This window comes from Mesoplodon densirostris, chromosome 19 (assembly GCF_025265405.1).
Source record: "Mesoplodon densirostris isolate mMesDen1 chromosome 19, mMesDen1 primary haplotype, whole genome shotgun sequence".
Classification (NCBI taxonomy): Eukaryota; Metazoa; Chordata; class Mammalia; order Artiodactyla; family Ziphiidae; genus Mesoplodon; species Mesoplodon densirostris.
This window is the reverse complement of record NC_082679.1, coordinates 62,621,315-62,644,205: the sequence shown is the minus strand read 5'-3', so window position 1 is coordinate 62,644,205 and position 22,891 is coordinate 62,621,315. Positions and strand designations below refer to the sequence as shown.

General features: G+C 58.6%; 1 protein-coding gene across 5 annotated transcripts in view; it reads right to left on the bottom strand.

The window, feature by feature from the left end:
* Nucleotides 1-22,891, bottom strand: part of GSE1 (Gse1 coiled-coil protein) — a 426,332-nt gene that overhangs the window by 249,769 nt on the left and 153,672 nt on the right. For 3 of the 5 annotated variants that reach the window (XM_060085176.1, XM_060085177.1, XM_060085178.1), the window contains exon 2: nt 15,651-15,831. In XM_060085176.1, coding sequence (XP_059941159.1) covers nt 15,651-15,831 — 181 coding nt within the window. Of the gene's footprint in view, nt 1-5,877; nt 6,042-15,650; nt 15,832-22,891 lie in introns of those variants that run through there. The other 2 variants (XM_060085179.1, XM_060085184.1) reach the window with 1 other exon arrangement.

Genomic DNA, 22,891 nt, shown 5'->3' with positions numbered 1-22,891 from the left:
CTGCAGCGGGGAGGGGCGGCCCGCATGGACAAAGGGGCCAGGCCAGCAGGGGGCCCACGCCTCCAGGGCTCACCCTGTGCCAAGCCTGGTGCCAGCCACCCCTGGGGGACAAGGTGAACCCCAGCCTCCTGTCTGCCAGGACCTCCAGGGGTCAGAGGAAAGATCAAAGCTGGCACTTTCGACTCAGGGCACGTGGCGTGAGAAAGCAGCTGGCATTTCCTACATGCTGTCCCGGCTCGAAGTGCTTTTCACCATGACCTCATTTAATCTGCCCACAACCCTACGAGGTAGTCTATTACCTCTACTTTTCAGATGAGGAAACGAAGGCACAGAGAGGTTAGGTCACTTGCCCAAGGTCACACAGCTAGGAAATTTTTCAGTTGGTGTCTCTCTTCCCAGCAGCCCACAGTGAGCCCTGGAGTTAAGACGTTGTATCTTGGCAAGGAGGGCTAGGACGTAAAGGAGAGAACGAGGTGGGGGGCGGGGAGACACGGTGCCCACAAAGTTCTGATGTTACACAGATGCCCGTGGAGAACGGGATGCACGGGACACTCAGACACGCAGACATCACTCTGACCTCTGAGGGACAGACAGGGCTTCTTGCAACCCCCCTAACCTCCACACTATGTGCAGCCCATGATGGGTGCCCTGTTACCCACAATCATTCACACATGTCACCCCCATCAACATTCCATGCCTCTGATCAAAGGTGACCAGAATTCCAGAACCGAAAATCAAAATATGGTAGGTGCAGACGGGAGGGAGGCCCTAGGCCACTGCACAGTGCACAACTCTACCCAAAGGCCCCCTGAGATTGTGCAGTGCACAACCTGCACAACAGAAGGAGCAGTTCGGAAATCCAGCGGGACCTGCAGCCATGGTGGCCGTGCAGACCAGACCAACCTGTGTTGCCTTGGACACCTCTAAAGCCCCAGAACAGAGGGGGGCGGCTCCGCCCCCCAAAACCCCCCTCCTCGCTATCCCGTACTCCCCTCCCAGGCGCCCCCAGCCCTCCACTCACACCCTGTGCTGCGGGGGCACCTGTGGCTTGGCAGGGCCTGGCGCTGAGGGTGGGGGAAGGCACAGACATCCGCTGCCCCTCCCCCACTTCTGGGCTCCCCTCCAGCTCCTGGCTCCTGCCGTGACAGCCCGCCTCCCAAAGCTCCGAGAACAGAGCCAGGCTGTGTTCACGTGCCCCCGCTGGGACCACACGGCGGGCAGGAGGGCAGGCGGGCAGGGGAGCAGAACCACCACCCCACACCGCCAGGCCACAGGCTCTGTGCCCAAACCTGCCATTAGGGAGACGTGAGGCGGCCAGACCAGCCCACCCAGCTCTGAACTCACCCCAGACCAGCCCCTGGGGACAGGGGTGGGGCCTCAACAGCCCGGCCTTCCCCACACTAGAGAAGATGAACATCCTTGGTTATCCCCATTTCACGGATGGGGAAACTGAGCCTCAGACAGGGCGCACAGATCTGCCTGCGGGGTCTGGTTCCTGAGAATGTGCAGTTAGCCGTCTCCCCGGGCTCTGCTTCCTGCGGGGAGCAGGGGAGAAGCTGGGGATGGGCTGGAGCCCTGCCTGGGGGCCAGAGGGGCTTAGGGGGCAGGGGCTCGGGTCCAAAGAGGTGGGAGGGAGGCCCACGCAGAGCGTGTAGGTTGGTTCCTGGGGGGAATTCCTGCTTTGGCTGGAGCTGGTCCCACGCCCCACGTATGCCTGGGGTAAACCTCCCACGGCTCAGAGACTCAGTTTCCTTATCCGTAAAGTGGGGCTAATGACTTGAGAACTGGCATGCAGTCGGTGCCTGATGAATGCTCCTTCCCCTCCTATACCCTGCTGGGTGAGGGGGATAGAGGGCCAGAGGCTGGGATGCTGGTGGTGGGGGAGGGTGGCTGGAGGCCACCCTGAGGATGGCATTTTCCTGTGATTTCTGAACATTCCAGACAAGGGGGCTGTGTCTCACCTTGGTTGGCTGCCTCCCGCCCTGGGTCTGGTGAGGGTCAAATGCGATCTTCCCTGACCCAGTCAGGGTCCTGAGATTCCTGCCTTTCTCCCCACCTGGAGGAAGCGGGCTGTGGTAGGGTAGTGGGGGAGGAGTGACATTGGGGTTCAAATGCTCCCGGACAAGGAAAACAGAATGAGGATTGGGACAGTGAAAATCAGGGTGCTGACAGCTCATGCTGCTGAGCTGAGCTGTCCCGAGCGCCTCAGGTCCTGACCCACTCCATCCTCACAGCCCTGGTTCATGTCGGGAAATAGCCCAGAGAAGTTAGGCAGCTTGTCCAGGGCACACAGCAATAAGTAGCAGTAAGGGGGATTTGAACCCAGGACAGCCAGGTCCAGAGCCCCACTTTTCACACCACATCTGGGGAGCGAGGGGTGCCAGGACTGGTTTCTTAGCCCCCATCAGGGAGGGCGTGGTACCACTGTCACCGGTGAAGGGGCAGGGAGGCTGGCCCTTGTCCACTCATCTGTCCCCAGCCACAGAGGACGAGAGCCTCCTTCTGGCCTTGGGGCAGCAGTGGGTGGCCCAGGACAAGGGGTTAGGGTCCCAAAAGCCAGCCTCAGGGGCCCTCTCCTCCACAGCCTGCCTCGAACCAGCAGGTCAGACTCATGTCACGTCCACGCCCCTCACAGCTTCCAGGGACAGCAGACCTGGCCAGTTACCAAAGCCACTGTCTGCACACTAATTCCCTCAGCCTGAAGCCACAGAGGCCACATCGGCCGCTGGGCCTGCTGGGCGCACACACACATGCACACCGACACGCACATAAAACCACACACGCCCACAAACTCAGACCCATACACACCAACACACACAGATACAGACACATGTACTCACGGAGACACAGAGAGACAGACAGATACACAACACACACACGCACACACACAGAGCCCCCAGAGAGAGGGGGCAAGGAGCCGCTGATCTGAAACCCACTTGACCTGTCTGTCCTGATGGTGCCCAAAGGGAGGGAGGGAGGGAGGGAGAAAGGCCTGGTGGGCAGCCAGGGCCTGTGGCTTATGGAGGAGGTGCAGAGAGTGTGTGGCCTTGCCACGGCAATGGGCAACCACGGGGGACCGTGGGGACAAAAGCACAGTCATACTAGCCCTGGGCTACCTGCTGCCAGCCGGCTGGGGTCTCCAGGCCTGCCTGGGATGAGAGGAGACCCAACATTCATTCACTATTCATTCAGCCAAACATCCACGCACCCATCCACCTACCCACCCATCTATCCAACCGTCCACCCTCCACTGTCTATCCATCCATTCATCCACCCATCCATCCATCCATCCATCCTCCACTGTCCATCCATCCATCCTTCTAGAAATGTTACTGAGCGCGTACTGTGTGCAGACCCTCTTCCAGGAAGCAATCAGTACATCTGAGGCCCTGTCTGGCCCTAGTTTGGTGCTGGAAGGATGGAGGCAAAGACAGGTCCCTTCCCAGAAAGAAGGACAGTATGACTGAACGTTTGCTATGCACGCAGCCTCATTTAACCTCACGGTGACCCTACGTGATAGCTGCTGCCCGCACTCCCACTTTACAGATGAGGAAGCTGAGGCTCCACTAGAAAAAGCAGCAACACAAGAGCCCATGCTTTGAATCTTTCCCTTCCCTCCTTTCCCCTTCCCGTTTTTGTCTGTTGCATCTGACAAGAAAGAGAACTAAAGAAGGCAACACGCCAATGGCCAACCATCATGGTATAAGCCACGCAACTGTATGTCCTGGTTCGCCCAGGACAGTCCTGGTTCTCAGCTAATGTCCCCACATAATAGGTTAATCACGCCACCTGTGTTCTCCCATGTGCCCTGGTTTAGACCTGAGTGAAGTCAAGGGAGCTCCCTTCCCACTCTGGGGCTGAGGAAACGATGTAATATTGGGAGAGAGGGGGAAAGGGAGGTTCTGAGGATGGAGCAATCACTGAAGGCTTCCTGCAAGAGGCAGGGCTGAGCTGCATCTAGAGGAAGAGACACACTACCCACCAAGACCCCGTGCCCATGACCCAGGCCAGGGCTCAGCTCCAGTCCTCTGTTTAAAGAGGGTCTGGGGGATCCCAGGAAGCGCAGACACGGGGTACCGGGCAGTGTCGGGGACAGGGCCTGCAGTTGCCTGGGGCGAATGTGGCCTGTCTGGCTGCCAAGGGTGTGAGGAAGGGGCTGGAGTCCGGGCTGTGCCTTCGTGATGGGAACAAAGGCAATGACGGCCCCTGGCTGCCCTCCGAGCACCCACGAGGCAGGCTGGGCCCGGGCCTGCTCTTGGGCTCCCAGTGCCCCCCGCCACCCGCGGGGAGGACAAGGTGCCCCGTCTCCCATCACCACGGGTGCCTCGTTGCCTGGCACCTGCCCGTCCTGGCAGGACTGGGGCTGCCCAGTCCTGGAAAGCCACAGCCCACTGTCCTCCCAGCCGAAGCCCCGCAGTGACTCTGGAGAACTTTCTGGACTTCTCAAAGCTTAGGAAACATTTTCCTAAATGGGGTTGGACTTCCCATAATTGAGGCTACATCTTATCCTGCGTGGTGGGGCAGGATGCAAACTCTGTGCCACACTTTCATCCCAGTTCTGCCTCTCAACTGACTGGCCTGGGGACCATCAGCCAGTCACCTGAACCTCCGTGCCTCGGTCTTCTCATCTGGAACATGGGGGAAGAACAGCGCCCGCACACAGCGTGTGGTGAGGGTTCAGTGAACTGGCATCTGCCAAGAGTGGCAAAGAGCCTCAGTATACAGTAGGTGCTCACTAAACGCCAGCTGCTACAGTCCCTCTTGTAGCACAGATGGGGCACACAGAGGAGGAGGGACCTGGAATCTGAGACACGGAAGGAAGACTGTCCCGTCTGACCTCTGCGCCTCTACAACCTCTCCAATGGGTTGGTGATTCCTGCTCGCATACGATCGAGGATGGGGAGCTCACTACCTCACAGTCGACCACCCCGTGGATGGGCAGGGGAGTGTGCTCCCCTTGTCAGTGTGTTCCTTCGTAATCAGATTAAATCCAAGGCAGGGAGTGGAGGGTCAGGCCTAGAGTCCATGCCTCCCACCTCCCAGCCCAGGGCCCTGCATGCTGTCCTCGGGGCCAAGAAGCTGGCTGCGATGGGTGGAGGGGGAGCCCTCGCACCCCACCTGGTATGGAACGGGGAGCTCTGGGGCTTCAGCATCCCCTGTGCCGAACACACCTATGTCCCCCCCAGCACCTCCTCGGAGGCTGTCCCTTGGCCTCCTCCACCAGCTCCTGAGCTCCCAGATCTGCCCTTTTCCTCCCACTTCCGGCAGCAGGAGGGGGCTTGGCAGATGGGTCACCTGGGTTCTAGACCCTGCTCTGTCCCGGGGGGCTGCAGCGAGCCTGCGAGCCTCAGGTTCCCCTCTGCAGGAAGGGACGGTGGGATTCAGTGACCTCTGTGAGCCACCTGGCTCTTGGGCTTCACCTCCAGCGGCTGGGAGGGCAGCAGGCTCACCTGTGCACACCCCCAGGTGCCCAGCGCCAGGCCCCGCGCCAGCCTGAGCTCCATGACGGCACAGTGGGCAGAGGGGCTGTCGCGGTGGGGGCAGCGGGAACGTGCCCGGGGGCACCCAGGGCTGCGGCACTTGCTGCCATGCCTCAGCGCTCTGCTGCGCCCCCTTACGATCCCAACGCTTGCCCTTGGGCCCCGGCTCAGACTGAGGCCATCATGCCGGCCCCTGGGGACATTCCATCTGTCCCCTGGGCCGTGCTGCGTTCCACACATGCGCCTCGGTGCCCTTGCAGCCAGGACGTGCCCCCCTCACCGAGTCCCTGCTCAGCATCTGCTCCCCCATCTCTGCCTCTGTCCTGTGAGTCTGGGCACCGTCCCAGGACCCCCCCTTCCCCCCCGCCCCCGCCGTGGGGCCATCCCAGGGACTCACCCGGCAGGAGCACTGGCCACTTGGGACTCTTCTGGTCCATGAGAACTGACAGTCCCAGCCCCTGGCCCCCTGGCCTGGCCATCTCGGAGCAGCTCCCTTCGGCCTGGGGGCGGGGCAGCAAGGCGGGAGGGGCAGAGAAAGCCTCTCCCCCAGGTCTGCAGCCCAGCTCTGGGAGCTGACTCCCGAGAAGTCAGCTGAGAGATGGAGCGCGTGCAAGCCAGGGCTGCCCGGCGAGCCACAGCACAACCACGCGGCCGCCCTCCCCCCGCCCCCCAGCCTTCCCCCCCTTCCCCCCTCCCGGCCTGGCACACGCCCCGCCAGCTGTAGACAGGAGCCGCGCTCGCTCCGAGGGTGGCGGCCACTTCCTGCCTTCCCTGCGCTGTTCTCCTCCCGCAGGACCCAGGGGGCCCAAGGGATTTATTGCACATGGGAGACCTATGCCCTGGGCCGCAGAGGAGCCTCCAGATCCCAAAGGGGGTCACACCCCCACCAAGGCCACCCTTGCTGAGTCACACCGTCATTCAACAGTCTGTGCTGGGCACCTACTACGTGCCGGGTGCCGGGCCTCTAACCGTGTGCCAAGTCCCCGTGGCTGCCGTGATGCCCTCCAGGCAGCAGGAGCCACCCCCGTGGGGGCATTCCTGCAGAGAAGGGGCCAAGGACGGCTCAGCTCAGGCTGGAGGAAGCGCACAGGGGAGCTGGGGGTGTGGGCGGTGCCCACCGTGGGCCGTGGTCTCTGGCGACCTATAGAGACGCTCCTGCGGGAGACATGTGGGGAGAAGGAAGGAAGGATGGAGGGGGAAGGGGAGGAGCCTGTTGTCATCCGGGTTCTCCTCTGCCGCCCACAAGGGTCCAGATGCCCAGTTCAAGGGCTGCCTTCTCCCTGGAGCCCCCCCAGCGGCACTGTTGCTGTGTCTGCCACTCTGTCCTTGCTAGAGTCCATCTTGGTGTATTTGGGGACAGAAGAGCTGGACAGTGGCTGGGGGTGGGGACCACGACTGCCTTGGGGCTCAGGCCGGGCCCAAAGGGTCACCCACCCAAGGACCCGAAGGTGGGCCCACAGTCTGCTTGCTGGGGCGCAGTGGTGAGAGGGGAGGGGACGGGGCAGAGCCTTGTCCGGTCTCTGGGGTCAATCCCCTTCCTTGTACCTAGGATGGGTGGCAGGCATGGGAACTGGGGTTGGGGGCAAGCTGAGGGCTGTGGCTTAGGCCGTGTTTCCAGTGCTCTGTTGTGTCACCTCCTGGGCAAACACCAAACTGCACCCAGAACCTCCTGGAATGGGCGAGAATCCAGCCCCTCCCAGCCAGGGTGGGGTGCGGACCCCCCGGAGGTCCCCCATCTCCATTCTAAACTGTTAACTGAGGTCATCTTCATGCAATAGCCCGGGGAAAAGGTTCTATCATGACCCTCATGTTCTAGGGGAGGAAACTGACCCAGGGTGACCCAGAGCACACCTGCTGGGGCTGAACAGGCTGTGTCAGGTCCCCCAGCAGCACGGCCACAAGGCCAGAGGGTTCAGTCCCAGCACACACAACGGTGCCCGGTGCAGAATCAGCGCTCAGGAAATTCCTCTATCGCCGTGCAGTCCTCACCAGCCTGCCTGTTCTTCAGCTGTGGGCACGGACTCCACGCCCCAGGGGCCGCATGTGGCCAGCTCAGCCCAGCAAGAATGACTGGTGTGGAGGTCAAATTATGGTCCCCAAAGTCGGCCATGTCCTCATCTCTGGAACCTGCGAATGTGTCACTTTATAGAACAAAAGGGACCTTGCAGATGTGATTAAGTTGCGGATCCTGAGATGGGAGATCAGCCCCGTGGGCCCAGTGCGAGCACAGGGGTCCTCGTAAGAGGGAGGCAGGGGTGGGAAGGAGGAGATGTGATGACAGAAGGAAGAGGTTGGAGGGATGTGGGACCACAAGCCAAGGAATGTGGGCGCCTCTGGAAGCGGGAAAAGGAAGGAAACATTCTCCCCTGGAGCCTCCAGAAGGAACCAGCCCTGCGACACCCTGATTCTAGCCCAGTGAGACCTGTGTCAGATCTCTAATCTCCAGACTGTAAGGTAATAAACTTGTGTTGCTTTAAACTGCCACGTTGGTGGGGGTCTGTTACAGCAGCAACAGGAGACGAATACAGCTAGGAAGACAACTGTTCCCGGACCCACAGCATCTGACATACAACAGTTGCTCAGTAAATGCTCTTCTCTGTGTTTGATCCAGGGAGCTCGCAGCCCCTCCCCAGCGTCAGCCAAGTCCGAGGGGGAGAAAGGACCAATCACTCACAGGTGACCTTGAAGTGTCCTTGACCCCAACATGATCACACTGGGAAACCTCGGGGAAAAGCAAGCAGCCTGTGGTTGCTGGAATTTTATATTTTAGAGCAAAGCCCTGGAGAGGGAAGAAGAGTTCCAGAATGGAGTAAGGACCCGCTTGGGACATCAGCCCTCGGCCCAGGAAGCTCGGGTAAATGCACGCCCCCAGTGCTTACAAGAGACTCATTTCTTCTCTACCTTCCCCTCATCCGGTCCCCCCAGCACCAGCTGACTTAAAACTCAACAGATTCACTCAACAAACTTCGACTGAGCGCCTATTATGTGCACTGGGCCAGGTGCTGGAAAGATAAAGAGGATAGTAAACTATGGTCCCTGCCTTCGTGGAGAGGGCAGGTGGGCTGCCTCGGAGCCTTTGCACTTGCGCTTCCCCTGGCCTAGAACTCTGCCTAATGCCACCTCCTCAGCAAGGCCTCTGGGACCAGCCTGCCTACAGTCACAACTCTCATCTCTGTGTTCTCCGACCCTATTTTGCTTCATGGCACCTGTCACCACCTGGCATCACACATGCTGCCTAGCACAGTCTTTGGCACATAGTAGGTGCTCAACAAAGATCTGTGAACAAATGCCCCCACGTGAACGGCCGTGTACTGGTGGAGACAGATGTGTCAACAGGCAACCATGGTGGAGACGCAAGCAAAGGTCTTCTGGGAGATGCCCAATGTCAAGTGGTTTCTGCTCTAAATAGAAGGTTACAGGTGAGAGTGGGTGTGGACACAGGGAGAATCTTACAAATGATGCTCTTCTAGCCAGTTAAACCCCTATGGCGCTAAACAAGGACAGCCAAGGTTCCCCGAGTGCCAGCTTATCCACCAGCTTAAACCCGGTCAAGGGGAAAGCAGGGTGGTGGGTGGGTGGAGGCCACGGCAGAGACAGCAGACAGGTGGGCCCCAAGTGCAGTAGCCCTTGGAGGGGTGGTCTGTGCTGGCTTTACTCCCTGGGGCCCTGAACACTGCCCCCAGGACACCCCAGCCTGAGCCCTGGAACAGTCATTTCTATGGCTCAGCTGATCTCTTTTTTTCTACCTGAAATTTTTACTGTATTGTATTGTATTTATTTTTTTGGCACGCGGGATCCTAGTTCCCCGACCAGGGATCAAACCCGTGCCCCGTGCAGTGGAAGTGCCGAGTCCTGACCGCCAGACCGCCAGGGAATCCCCTTACCTGAAGCCTTAATCACAAACTTAATGGAAAGAAATTAAGAGTTCGGGGCAAACAGACCCCCCTGACAGCAGTTTTGCCAGTTCTAAAGAGCTGCTTTTATCTTCGTGCAGCGGAAGTGTCTCCGTGCGCCCGTCACCCCCTCTCTCTTCCCTTGGACATCTCCAGCCCTTTTGAACTTCGTTGAAGTCAACACTCAGTTTATCATTTTCTTAAATTGCCCAAGTTCTCTTTTCTTTTTCATGTCATGGACACCTGAATCAGTCAGACAGACACACAGAGCTGCACACCAGCCAAGGGACCAGACCCTGGCAATTGGAGGAGAGAGGAGGGAAGGGGCTTCAGGCCCAGCACGGTGAGTCTTGCTAAATATTCAGAGGCTCCTGGGGAGAGATCGACTTACAAGCCTGGAGCCTCCGGGGCTGCCTGGGCTTCTCCACCTCCTGCCCAGACTTGCAAGCTCCGTGCTCCTGGCATTACAAGAAGTTCCCGAGAAGATAAACAGTCGCTAGTTGGAGAAAAAACAGACTTTGGATCCCAGCTTGGCTGGAGATGTACAAGGGAAGAGAGAGGGGGTGACGGGAGCACGGAGACGCTTCCACTGCACAAAGCCCCTTTCCACAAAGCCAGGATGAGCTGCAGCCAAGCCCGGCAGCCCCTGTGTTCTCTGAGCAGCTGCCGCTTGGCCTCGGGGCCCAAGAGTCCACCCAGCGCCACCCGCCAAAGCACTCAGCACCAGCAGCGCTCCAGGTGAGACCTGCCAAGGACGTCTCGGGGCCTGAGCCAGTCCCCAAGTGGAGGCCCTGCCTTCCTGGCCACGGAGGTCCAGCCCCGCTGGCCGGGAGCCCATTCTCCCAACAAAGGAGAGACAAAAGCCGCGCAGGGCCAGGGCCCTGGTGGTCACCAGCTCGCTCTCCTCGCAGGGCCAGGGCCAGCTCCCGTGTTCCTGAGTGCCAGGCACGGTGCTCAGCGATGGATGTGGATCGACTCTTGGATCTCACAGCAATCGAGGGGGAAACCAAGGCACAGAGAGGTTGTCTGCCTAAAACCAGAAGCTCAGAAGGAGCAGTGGTAGCATTTGAATTTCGGGGGTGCCAGTCTGGAAGCTTCGAAGACGTCCACGCCCAGCAGACACTGATCTGATTTACACACATGGCCAGAAAGGAAAAGAGGAGGAAAAACCCCAGCAGCCCCAGGACGGACGTTGGCACCTATGATCATTCAAGGTCCAGGCAACTCTCACTGCTATGTCCTCACGGCTCTCAGGCTACAGCTTCCAGGCGCGGCCCCCAGGCTCCAAGAACTCAGCCTGGGCCTGAGGGGCTCAGCTCCCGGGAAGCTGCCTGGTTCTCCGTGCTCTTGGCTTGACTCCTGGGGTGCCCTCCCTGGGAGAGCTGGTTGAGCCACAGCACCTGCAGTAAATTCCCCCATATCCATGGGGCTGGGGAGGCCGGTTACACTGGGGGCCGGTGCACGCATGTGCCGTGTTGCTTGCAGACAAGGCTGAGCGGACGGCCCTGGGAAATGTGCCATCCCAGGTGGTTTGTCAGAAGCAGACAAGGATGTGTGTGAGAGTGATTTATAAGGCACAGAGCCCAGGGAGCAGGGATGGGACATGATAAGGAAGCAGAGAAAGCAAGCAAAGGCCACTCCAGGTAAAGCCCCAGCCTGGTCCAGGGCAGCCCTGGAGGGGAAGCTAGTCTTTTTCAGGGAGCTAGGGGACTGGGCCTCACGTTCCCACACCTGCCAGGGGATGAGGATGCCCAACCCTTCCCCCAAAGCACACAGGGACCACGGGAGTGTATCCAGGTGCAGCAGGGCCGACTCAGACCCACATTCTTGGAGCTCATGGAGCCGTGGATGAACCGCCCAGGGGGATGGGCAGCCGGGGCAAAGATGGCCAGCTGACTCTCCACCACGCCCGGGCCCTGCTGCAGTGGACAGCTGTCACTGCCCAGCTCCCTTCCATCTTTGGGGCCAGTGGGAGGACACGGGTCACCGCAAGGCCAAAGGTGAATGTCCAGTGGCTTTCTCCTGTTCTCTTCTCCGTGTCTGCTGGTGATGGAATCAGGAAACTCCGGAAGCCACGAGCTAAAGGGAACCTGGGACCCTGCGTCACTCACAATGGGCTCGGGGTTACCTGTACAACTCCCGTCCACGGTTGCCCTGACTCCTAAACTGATGTTATAAGGGACTTTAAAATGGTCAGCAGGATAGTGGCCCTTAAAGACATCCATGTCCTAATCCCTGGAACCTGTGAGTATGCTCCCTCACACGGCAAAGGGGAATGAAGTTTGCCAGTCAGCTGACCTTGAGATGACAGGGTACCTTGGATTGTCCAGTGGGCCCCTGTAATCACAGGTCCTTGTATGTGGAGGAAGGGGGCAGGACAGAGCCAGAGGAGCTGTGACCACAGAAGCAGGGCAGAGATGTGCAAGGTTCCTGGCTTTGCAGGTGGAGGAGGGAGCCACAAGCCAAGGCATGTGGGCGCCTCCAGAAGCCGGAAAACTTGATTCTGCCCCACAGTCTCCAGGAGAACGCAGCCCTGCCCACATCTTGATTTTAGCTTAGTGAGACCCATATTGGACTTCCGGCCTCCGGAAGTGTAAGATACTAAATATGTATTGCTTTAAACCACCGACTTGGTGATGACCTGTTACAGCAGCAGCAGGAACTAACCCCGAACTCTTCCAAGGCAGCCACTGCCGTGGTCGTGACAGGAGCAGGTGAAGGGAGGGATCTTCTGGGCCAGCCCAGAAGGCAGATGGAAGGTGCACGATGTCTCCCGTATTGGCTCCTACCCCCACCCTGCCAGCCCCACTCCTCCTCTCCCCTCCCCGCTGGACCAGTGGTCCCCCAAAACCTGGAATAAGTACAAATGAGAATGGAGGCTTTCTGCGTGGGAGCAGGTCAGCAGCTATTAGGACAGAAGGAACCCACAGGCCACCCCCAACAGGGCAGGCCCAGCCCAGCACTCCAACATGGGAGGGGAGAAAGGGAGGTGCTCAGGAACACAGCCATGGTGGGAGAGTCAGTCTCTGCCTGGCTTTCTGTGACCCCATCCCAAACCCATCAGTGGGGTCTGTGGCTCCCACTAGCTCTGTATTATTGACCATTTCAGAAGCTGTTCCACAGCTCAGAAAGGACACCCAGGGCCCATGCGGCAGAACTATAGGGCCACTGCTCAGCAGTGCAACATGGCAGCCCCGAAGGCCAGGCAGGGAGCACGTGCACGGAGGCGACAAGAGGAACGGTGCCCCCTGGAACTGTGCAGTGTGCAGCCTGCACAGCCTTGCCCTGCAGCCTGGGTGCCCCCTTGGCATTCCTCCCATGTCACCGATACTATGCTCCAAAGAAGATTTCATTGTTACAATTTCACGCTTACTCAGCAGCTGGAGCAGCTAAGCTTTCAGAAGATTCTGAACCCTGCAGAGGCTCCATGGCCGGGAAGTGGCAGCTCTGAGACTTGGAAACTTGGACTCGGGTCTAGGACACCAGCCACACCCTCACTTATCACCAGATGGTGTTGCTTCTCTCCCAAGGAGCCTGCGACGGCACAGAGATCATTGTTCAGGAACGCCTGTCCTCATCAGCTGGTGATGAATTGCAAGTGTCCTCTTGCTGGATTTTATACCGCCTGCGAGTGGCACGTGAGAAATGGACCTCCCTTTGACTAAAGGCTTAAGAATATTGGAAAGAGCTGGGCCTGGGGCCTTGCCGCCTACGAGGGAAGGCTGCCTCATGGGGAGGTTTGGATGGTACCCTTCCCCCACCAGCTTGGTCAGTCCAAGGTCCGTGCCTGGCCCGCCAGAGGGATGCCAGCCGTGGGGGTCCCCGCTTCCCCTGCAGCCCTGGAGCTCTTCCCCCTGCAGCCAGCAAGTGACCACTCCCCAGGTGGGCCCTCCCAGCGCGGCGCCTGAGGACCACACAGCCTCCTCCTCTGGCAGAAACCGAGGCGGGTTGGCCGTGGGTATCCCTGGGGGCACGTGGCCCAGCTCCCCAGCCCGGCGGTGTGACAGCTTCCTTCCCCTGGCGAAGGTGTCTGCGGGGAACTGGGGCTCAGAAACAGATAGCAATGGGAAGCTGCCCCCCCCACCCCCAAGGCAACAGATGCAGCCCCCGACCTGCCCACGGCCACCCTGTCCTCTAGGAAAGGCAGCACTGGGGTGGATGCCACCATGCAGGGAGCGGGAGAGACAGCGGGGAGACGGGGAGGGGCTCAGAGATCTGGAGAGAGGGAGTGACAGGGCTGTGTGTGTGGGGGGGGACACGTGTGCATACGGATATGCGTTCCCAGGTGCGTGTCTGCGGTATGTCCTTATGTGCACGTGTAAGAGCATCTAGTGCCTGCGTGTGTGTCTCTGCACATGTACCCTCGTGTCTGGTGCGGCTGCCAGGTCTGCGCTTGTCCCCGCGTGTCCCTGCGCCTGTGTGTCCATGTGTCTATAAGTGCTCGCGCCCTGCGCCCGCCCCGCTGTCCAGCTGGCAGTGCACAGCTGGACCCGGGGGCTGCGTGCCTGCCCGATGAGAGGCGGCAGGTGTGTAATAAAACATTAGTCACTGTCACGTTTCCAAGTAGCAGCAGCAGCGGCCTCCCTGGGAGGGGCTGACTGTGGGATGGTGCTCCTGGTGGGTCTCCAGCTGTGAGCTGGACCCCCAATTCCCCCCCAGGCAGGGCCACAGCCTGACAGAGAGCAGCTGGCAGACGTGGGTCTTGTGCCCCTGCCCTGTCCTGGGGCGGCCCCAGGGCAGGGGGCAGGGGCTCGTGCGTGCCACCCGGGGGAGGGGAGGGTCCCCGAGGGTCACAGTTTTGCAGGTTATTATCCAGAGCTGAGGCACTCATGGCGGTGGGGGGCCAGGACCTGCACTGAGTGCGCTCCTGTCCTGGTTACTTTAATTCTCACACCTGCCCGCGAGCCAGGCACTTCCATTGGCCTTCCTTCCCATTCCTCAGATGAGGAAACTGAGGCACACTGCAAGAAGACACTTGTCCCAGGCTCAGAGAATGCTGGGGCCCTCCCTGCCCACCACCCGCATGTCCCCTTTGCTGCCTGACACTCCATCCCCACCAGCCAGGGTCTGGAAGCCCCTCAGAGGGCTGGGTGGCCCATCAGCCCCTGGTCAGGCAGCCCCTTCCCTCGGCGGGTCCACATCGCAGAGAGGAAGGTGGGTACTGGGGTTGTCCTGGAGATGGATGCCCAGATGACCATGCGCCGGCTCCCCCAACCTGCCCGCTCCAGCCCTCTCAATAACAAGCAGTGTTTTCCACCAGCTGCCCCCGCAGTGGCCCAGCAACAGGGAGGCCTGGGCTGGGGGGCGGTCTTGAGACTCAGTCCTCTTAGGGGCAGGACACACACAGGGACTCACTCTGAGGGCTCTTGGCCTAAGGGGCTGTTCCACGACGCTCCCTAGGTAAGAACGCAGGTGTCCACTCGCTGTTCCCAGCCCAGGGCCCATGTGCCCCACGATAAATGCCTCGGGACTCCACACTCAGGCCCAACAACCCACGAGGGAGCTGCCTCTCCGCCAATGGGGAAAGTGACGTGTCCAACGGGGCCGAGATGCGCAGACGGGGTCTCCAAGGCTGAAGGGGGTGGGAGTGAACGCCCACGCAGGAGAACACTAGTCAGCATCTTCCCCGGCTGAACACCCTTGTTCCCTCTGGCCTAAATGAGGTTACACACGGAGCGCGCCGGGACACGTGTGGCTCATCCACAAGGCGGGAGGGAGCGTGGGCATACGCACAGGGCGGGCCCCCCATCCCGTGGCACACGACGGTGAAACCAAGCACTGCGGCAGCTGTGAAAACAGAAGGACCTTGCAGCGCTGAGCCAGGCCCAGGAGACAAAGCTCACACCCCCAGGACACCGGCGAGTCAGGCAAGCACAGGTGCGACGGAAAAAGCAAATGGGACCCGGCGGGTCCCTCTGGGGTTGCCGGGGCATCCAGGTAGATGCAGCGTCCTAGGGCTGGGTTGGGTGGTGGTTCATGGGGATCCATGACATTATTTTTTAAATGAACGAGTGAACACAATGGAACGTAGAGATGAAACAACAACAATAACGACAACCCCACAAAGGCCATTTGTGAACCAACCATGAGAGAGTGTTCAGAAGCAGGGGAAGAAAATCAAACTCAAGTCAGGGAGACCCAGCCTCCTGGCTTTCCCCTAGAATGGGGCGACCGTGGGGTGGGAGTCTGCGCCGGAACTTTCTTTGGGTGCTTCCTCGCTGCCGGGAGCAGCCTGATCCGCTCCAGTACTCAGAGACAGTAAAAAGCTGGCACCTACCTGTGCCCGTGAGGTCCGGTCCGGCCCCGTCCAGGCTGCTCTGCTGACACCGGGCTGGCCCCTGCTCCTGGGCGGTCCTGGGGCCCCTGGGCAGGCTCTCCGCTGGGGCGCCTGGCCGAGGCTCGGGCTCCCGGGAGGGAGGGTGGACGGCCGTCGATGCCTCGAGAGATGCAGAGGTGACCTGGAAGGACGGGGGAGGGAGGGACATGATGAGTCTTAGTCACACCTGCCAGGAGGTGCCCAAGGGGTGGGCCTCCTGGGCCGCTGGGTACCACCCCTCCTCCATGATGGCCTGGCTTTGTCATCAGGGACTCAGCGTGGCTGTCTCAGGGCAGCAGCAGAGCTGGTCCCCAGATTGCCAGTGTGAGTCAGTACCAGTGACTGCCTCGCCCAGCAAACCTGCCCAGCAGCCTGGTGGACACCAGGCTCATCACCGGGCACTGAGCATCCACTCCCAGGTCCCATCGCTACCCAAGCCCCTATTCTCTGCACGGAAGTTTGTAATAACTACCTACGAGTTAGTTGCAACTATAACCATTAACCTAGTTAATCTTCAGTTCACCCCACAGGGCAGTCATCTCCCCCGCTTTTTCTGTATTCAAAAAAAAATTGTAGTAAAATATACGTTACCATCTTGACCATTTTTAAGTGTACAGCTCAGTGGCGTGAAGTCCAAACACAATGTGCAACCATCCCCTGGACCCATTTTGAGAACTTTCTCATCAACCCAAACGGAAATTCCACACCCATTAAACATTAACGCTCCATACTCCCTCCCCCAGCCCCTGGCACCCACCGCCCTACCTTCTGTCTCTATGAATGTGACTATCCCAGTCACCCCACCCCCTTTCCACAGTTGGGGAAACTGAGGCTCAGAGAGGGGTAGTGGGAGCCTGAGGTCACAGAGCTGCCAAGGCAGGGTCAACCCAGCTGAGCATCCTGGGCTCCAGGTCATGGCGAAGCCCCTGCCAGGGTTCCAGGGTCTGCACAACAGCAGTTCCCTGGGGGCCGGTCCCGGGGACTGGCGACGTCCCACGCCCCGATTACGAGCTTCAGGGCGGCGCGGCTGTCGAAAAGCAACTTCACGTTGACCCTGTTTTTCCAGGGATTAGGGCTATAAAACCAAAGTACCGGAGAGAGACGGATGGCGCTCCATCCAGGCTCCAGCAGCTCCACATGCGAGAGACGGGTAAATTTACCGTTTGTTTCCGGGAACGCTTTAATTTATGGGATCCATATGGTGACACTGCCCAGACTGCAGCCCCCGCAAATCCCACAGGGGTGCTGGCGGCTTAGGCTGGAGCCAGGAGAGGGCGGCGCCTGGGCCCAGCACACTTCATTCACTCGCTGGCTCGCTTAGGGCCGGGGGCCCCTCAGCATGGCGGGGAGCCTGGAGCCCCTGTACATACCCCGCCCCGCAGGCTTTTAGCTGCTCTGGCAACCTTGCCAACATCACTTCAGGAAACTCTGCCAGATGGAGGGCTGCTGTGTCCCCCTGTTAGTCCAGCCAACCCCAGGGACCGTCTATGGGATGGCACCTCATCAAAGCAGGCAGCATTCTTGCAACCCCCTTGGGGCAGGCTGGCAGGGAGTGAAGGAGGGTGGCATTGTGCCCTGGCCTTGACCCTGCCCATGCGCTGGTGGAAAGCAGAGTGGGGTGAGGCCCACCTACTGCTTGTCCTCCTGGAGCTGGGGGACCAGGGTTCTGCTGGGGAAAGTGGCCGGGGGGATGCCTCATGGGGGTGGGGATGGCTGCCTGGGATGAAGAGCTTGTGGGCATGAGGATGCCGTTTACTGAGCACCTACTATGTGCTATGGTTAATCCTCCCAACAGTCCTGTCTCGAACAAAAACATGGAAACACGAAGAGACAAAGTGGCCTGAGTCCCCACAGTAAGTGGAGGTGTCCGGAATGTGAACTCAAGCAGCTGGGAGAAGACTCTCTGTTACAAAGCATCCAGGGAACATGGCTTTGAAGTAAAAAAGAGCAGATGGCAAAAGAGAGTATTACTGGGTGGGAGGGGGTGCAGATGACAAGGTCTATGGGAGTTTGATAATAGGAGAACTCCCCAAGGGCTGGAAAAATCCAGGCAGGCTTCCTGGAGCAGGTGGAATGTGAACTAGGCCTTCAAAGGGAGCAGGCTTTAAAAGGAAGGGGGGACGGGAAGGACAAGAGATTCAAACACACATCTCTACGGGGACCAGGGGGGTAAACCAGAAACAAGGTACTGGTAGATGAGACTGTATGGGGACTGCACCAGTCCCACCCAGCACCAATGGGGGCCACATGGAAGGAAGCCAGCCCCATCACGCCAGTTCTGATCTTTCAAGAGGAAGCTGGGAATCCATTTTTAAAAGCTGCACTCTCATGATTATTAAGCGTTGAAACACGATGCAAACCCTCATACACTGCTGGTGGGACTGTACACTGGTGCAGCTGCTTTGGAGACGGCCTGGCAGTTCATCAAGGTGCAAACAGTGTCATCATAGGACCCAACAATTCCACTCCTAGGTAGATCCCCAGAGAACCAAAAACAGACGTCCACACGGAAACTTGCATCTAAATGTTCCTAACAGCCCTCAGTTCACAGACAAATGAATTCTGCCAACAATGAACTTGCAGGTGGGTCCTTCCCCAGTCGATCTCCCAGGTGAGAGCGAAGCCCCACCGATGCCTTGACCTGCAGCAGGGGCCCCGGCTGAGCGTGTGGTAATAGGTGTCTTGCTGTGAGCTGTTTATGTGTAGTCCTTTGTTACACAGCAGTCGATAACTAATAAAACCCCAAAGCTCTAGGACAGGGCCTGGCCCAGAAACACATGTTCCCTGGCACCATCGTGTGCCAGACACCCTCCCTCCTCTGGTCCAGCTGTTCCCACCATGTTGACTCTTGTTGGAAGTAAAAGGATTTTACCCCCTTCTCCGGTGTTTGTCGGCAGCTGCCAGTGGACTCCTGAGAGGGCTCAGTCACTGTTAATGGATGGGCGAGGCTGCCAGACATATGTGGGTGGGGAATATGCATTATCTCATGCTAGCATCATCGTAGGTGGAGGCAAAGGTTCTCAGCCAGACCATCACATGGAAGCAGAGAGCAGCCTTTCCTCACCCTTCCAGGACAAATTTACAACAATGCCTGACTAATAAAAAGCAGACCCTTGAACCAACACATTCCTTGTGCCTTCTCTCTACCAGAGCCAAGAGTTCCAAGCTCACGGCCTGTCTTAATTTAAAGTGCTATTAGGACCGGGTCTGGGACATATATTGCTCCCCGCCCCGGGGACCCTGGGAATTGACAGCATCCCAGAGAGCCCATGGGGCCCCCGCAGAGCAAGCAGGATAAACTTTATTGTCCCCTTTATTTCCCTGGACCAGGGCCACTACTATGTTTAAAGCGTTAGTTAACGGAGAAAGGCAAAAAGGAGGAAAATTTCCAGGGTTCTTTACCATAAAAGGGATTTGCAGCCCACCCTTGCATATCCTAATGAGATCTCACCTTGTTACACCTCCTCCGGGGAACTGAGTGATTTCTGGAGAACACTGACTCCAGGTAAATTCGCACGTAGGGATGGGGATGGATAGGGGCAGAGAGCAGACACAGCATCCCCGCTTCACAGGGGAAAACCATGCAGCACTGTTGTCAGTACCCAGTTTATTGTATTAATTGTATTAGTCCGTGAGCTCCCCAAGTTTGAGAACTCCGGCCTTATTGTTCTGTAGAGTTGTTTTATTGAGATATAATTCATATACTATACAATTCGCCCATTTAAAGTGTACAAGTCAGTGGCTTAGAGAATAGTCATCGAGTTGTGTAACCATCAGCAGAATCCGTCTAGAACATTCTCATTACCCGGTACCCATTAGCAGTCACTCCTCATCCTCCCCCGGCCCCTGGCAACCCCTCATCTCCTTTCTGTCTCGATGGATTTGTCTCTTCTGGACATTTCATATAGATGGACCCCTACACCATGTAGCCCTCTGTGTCTGGCTTCTTTCACTCAGCATAATGTTTCCCAGGCTCACCCATGTGGTAGCCTGTAAATGACGTATTTTAAAACACAAGGGAAGTTGCAGTTTGAGGGCACACAGCAGCCCAGACGCCACTGCACGAGACACTAGGATTTCTCTCTCCGGCAGCCTCTCCAACAGGGGCTGGCTGTTCCCGGAGCCTGCTTCCCTCTGCCTCCTGGGCACCCAGCCAGACTCTACCTCTCCGGCTCCCTGTAGTGGGACAGGGCCAGGCACTGGGTCCTGGCCACTCTCCCCAGCTGGGAGATCTTAGCAAAGTGACTTCACCTCTCTGGGCCTCAGTTTCCCCTTCTTCAAAATGGATTAATAACACAGCAAGTGTCTACCTCCAAGAGGAAGGGTGCAGGGGATGAGTTCTTTCTGCTAAAGCACTTGGTACATAGTAGGTGCTCAAGAAATGGCAGCTCATCTCACGACCTGACTGCATAAGCATCAGGAACAAGAGCCAAAGGGGTGCAGTGGCCAGGGGACCCCACAGAGCCTGGAGGGGTGTGTGCTGGGGAAGGCTTCACAGCCTTGGCCTTCGCAGGCGGGCCCACCTGGCCTCTGGGCAGTTTCGGCCCCAGCTGGCAGGGACACCTTCTAGGCCCCCTTGCCCGCTGCTGACGCAGAGCCTGAGGCAGTCCCAGAGCCCCTAAACTCATGGGGGCAGGATCTGGGGCATGGGCTCCCCCATTTTTCCTGATCACCCTGAATCGTCTCTTTCTTCCAAATCGGCTCAAGATATACTCCAGGAAGCTGGCCTTGCTGATCGTGAATAAAGCAGATGTGGGACTGAATCTGAGTGCCACTTGTCTGTGGGCATAACTAGGAGTAACAGGCAAGTCACAACTGCTTGGACCTCAGTTTATGCCTCTGGGAAATGGGCCCGTAATGCCTACCCTAGATTTACTGAGCACTTGCTATGTGCTAGGTATCCACCAAGCACCTGCTTTCTGTAGCCTGTTTCATCCTCCCAACAACCCTACCTTAACTTCCACATTGTAGGAGGAAACTGAGGCACACAGAAGTCAAGTCAGCTGCCCAAGGTCACCCAGCCGGTCACAGTCAGAGCCCCCACAGCGTCGGCACCCAGTAGGTGCTCCCTGCGTACTATCAGGGCCTGATTCCTGTGTTCGCTGCCTCAGCAGACACACAGCAACCAGGACTGTGGTCTCCGGCACACAGGTTTATCCTGCGGCTGAGGAACGGTGGGTTTGCTGATGGTCTGCGGCTGATTTACGTGAAGACCAAGGCTGGGAACATGAGACACAACAGAGCTGCAGGAGTAGGGAGAGGAAACGCCAGCATCCCGATGGCGCAAAAGGACGTGGCATCATCACCTGCCCTTGGCCCCGAGGAAAAATCAGACACAGGCAGGAAGCCAAGTTTGGGGAGAAAAGCCACCTCCCTCCCAAACAGTGATGGCGGGGGGCCTGCCTTGGTTGGAGGGTGCGTGGGCACAGCCGGGTTGGTGGGAGACCTCTGCCAGCTGCCGGCAACACGTGGGTCACAGGCCCGGGGCCGTCTGTCCAGGAGCAACATAAGGGGGCACGGGCCAGCCTTGCCACAGGGCCCCTCCTTCCCGTTTCCTGGTCCCCACGAGAGCCCACCCACAAAGATGCACTCGGCCCTCTCTGGTGAGATTCCTTGTTCTGTGCTGCAAGCTGGTACATCAGAGGCCGCAAAACAGTATTTTACGCCCCTTAATTCCCTGTAATAGCTCCATAATGGTGAGCAGAGAACTCCAAATACCGCAATAAAGGGAATGATAAGGCTCCGGGTCAGGGGGAGATGGAGCTGCAGAACGCAGAGTCCCCGATAAGCAGACAACTAACGGGTTATTAAATGTGCGGTGCAGACCGGGCGTAATTGGAAAGTTATTAGATATGGAATACACACAGCACCCAGTAAATGAGTAATCAGGGGCTAATTAAGCTCACGCGACCCAGCAGATCGCGAGGGAGAGGCTGGTGGCTGATACATCTGTGACAGCAATTAGGGGCGCTCCGGCTGCAGCGTGCGTGGGAAGGAGGTCGACGGCTCGGGCAGAGCAGCCACAGCCGGGGGTCTCGATCTGACTCTTTTCCCAGCCGAGTCCCCCCGGCTGCTCCCACCTCTCAGGGGCTGGAGGGAGGGGGCGGGGAGGCCCCACGTGCATCCAGCCTCAAAGACAAGAGAAGCCCAAGCGGACACAAGGTCCGGGACTCGGAAAAAACAAAAAGGTTTTATCCCTGGCTTCACATCCGACCAGGTGAGCACTCCCTGCAGCCACCCGAGGGGACAGAAACAGTCATAACTCTCCCCCCAAATGACCTGCAAGGTGTGTGTGCAGGGTCACCTCCTGGAGCTTTGCGGTGGTCCTGCCAGGCAGGGAGAGTGATCAGCCCATTTTATAGATGGGGAAACTGAGGCCAAGAGGACCGGAAGTGGACAGAGCTCACCCAGCCTGCTTCCCCTTCCAGCAGGCACAGGACACCGCCCCCCCTCCCCGGGTGTCTCGAAAAGAGGAAGACACTGGTGTTTCTCAGGAGGATGGCAGCCAAGCTCAGTGGAGAAAAAGGGGCCAGAGGCAGCTAGGTGGCCAATGGGAGTGACCGTTTGGGTTCCAAGCTGGCGACCTTGGGCACGCTTTTAATGCCTCTGGGCCTCAGCTTCCTCGTCTGAAAAAGGGGGTGCTGACAGCCACACCCACGGCACAGGGCAGTCACGGGGAGATAGCATTCGTGCAGCCCAGCCCAGGCCTGACGCACAGGAAGTCCATGAACGCATTTGTTAAAGCAAGAAAGAGCAGAACAAAGAGGGGGAGCCCAGTCCCTCCTGCCATAAAGAGAACCAGAGGGCTTCCCTGGTGGCGCAGTGGTTGAGAGTCCGCCTGCCGATGCGGGGGACAAGATTTCGTGCCCCGGTCCAGGAGGATCCCACATGCCGCGGGGCGGCTGGGCCCGTGAGCCATGGCCGCTGAGCCTGCGCGTCCGGAGCCTGTGTTCCGCAACGGGAGGGGCCGCAACAGTGAGAGGCCCGCGTACCGCAAAACAAAAAACAAAAAACAAGAGAACCAGAAAGCCCCTGGTTCAAGGCCTGGGGGCTGCTGGAGCTGAAAAATCTCTGGGTTCGGCTGAAACTAGGCACTCTCTCCAAGCCAGGAGCTACTGCCTGTCCCTGAAAGGCTGCAGCAGAAGGGTCACGGGCCATGACCCTAAAGCAGGAGGCTTGGGACAAAAGTGCTTTTCACTGGT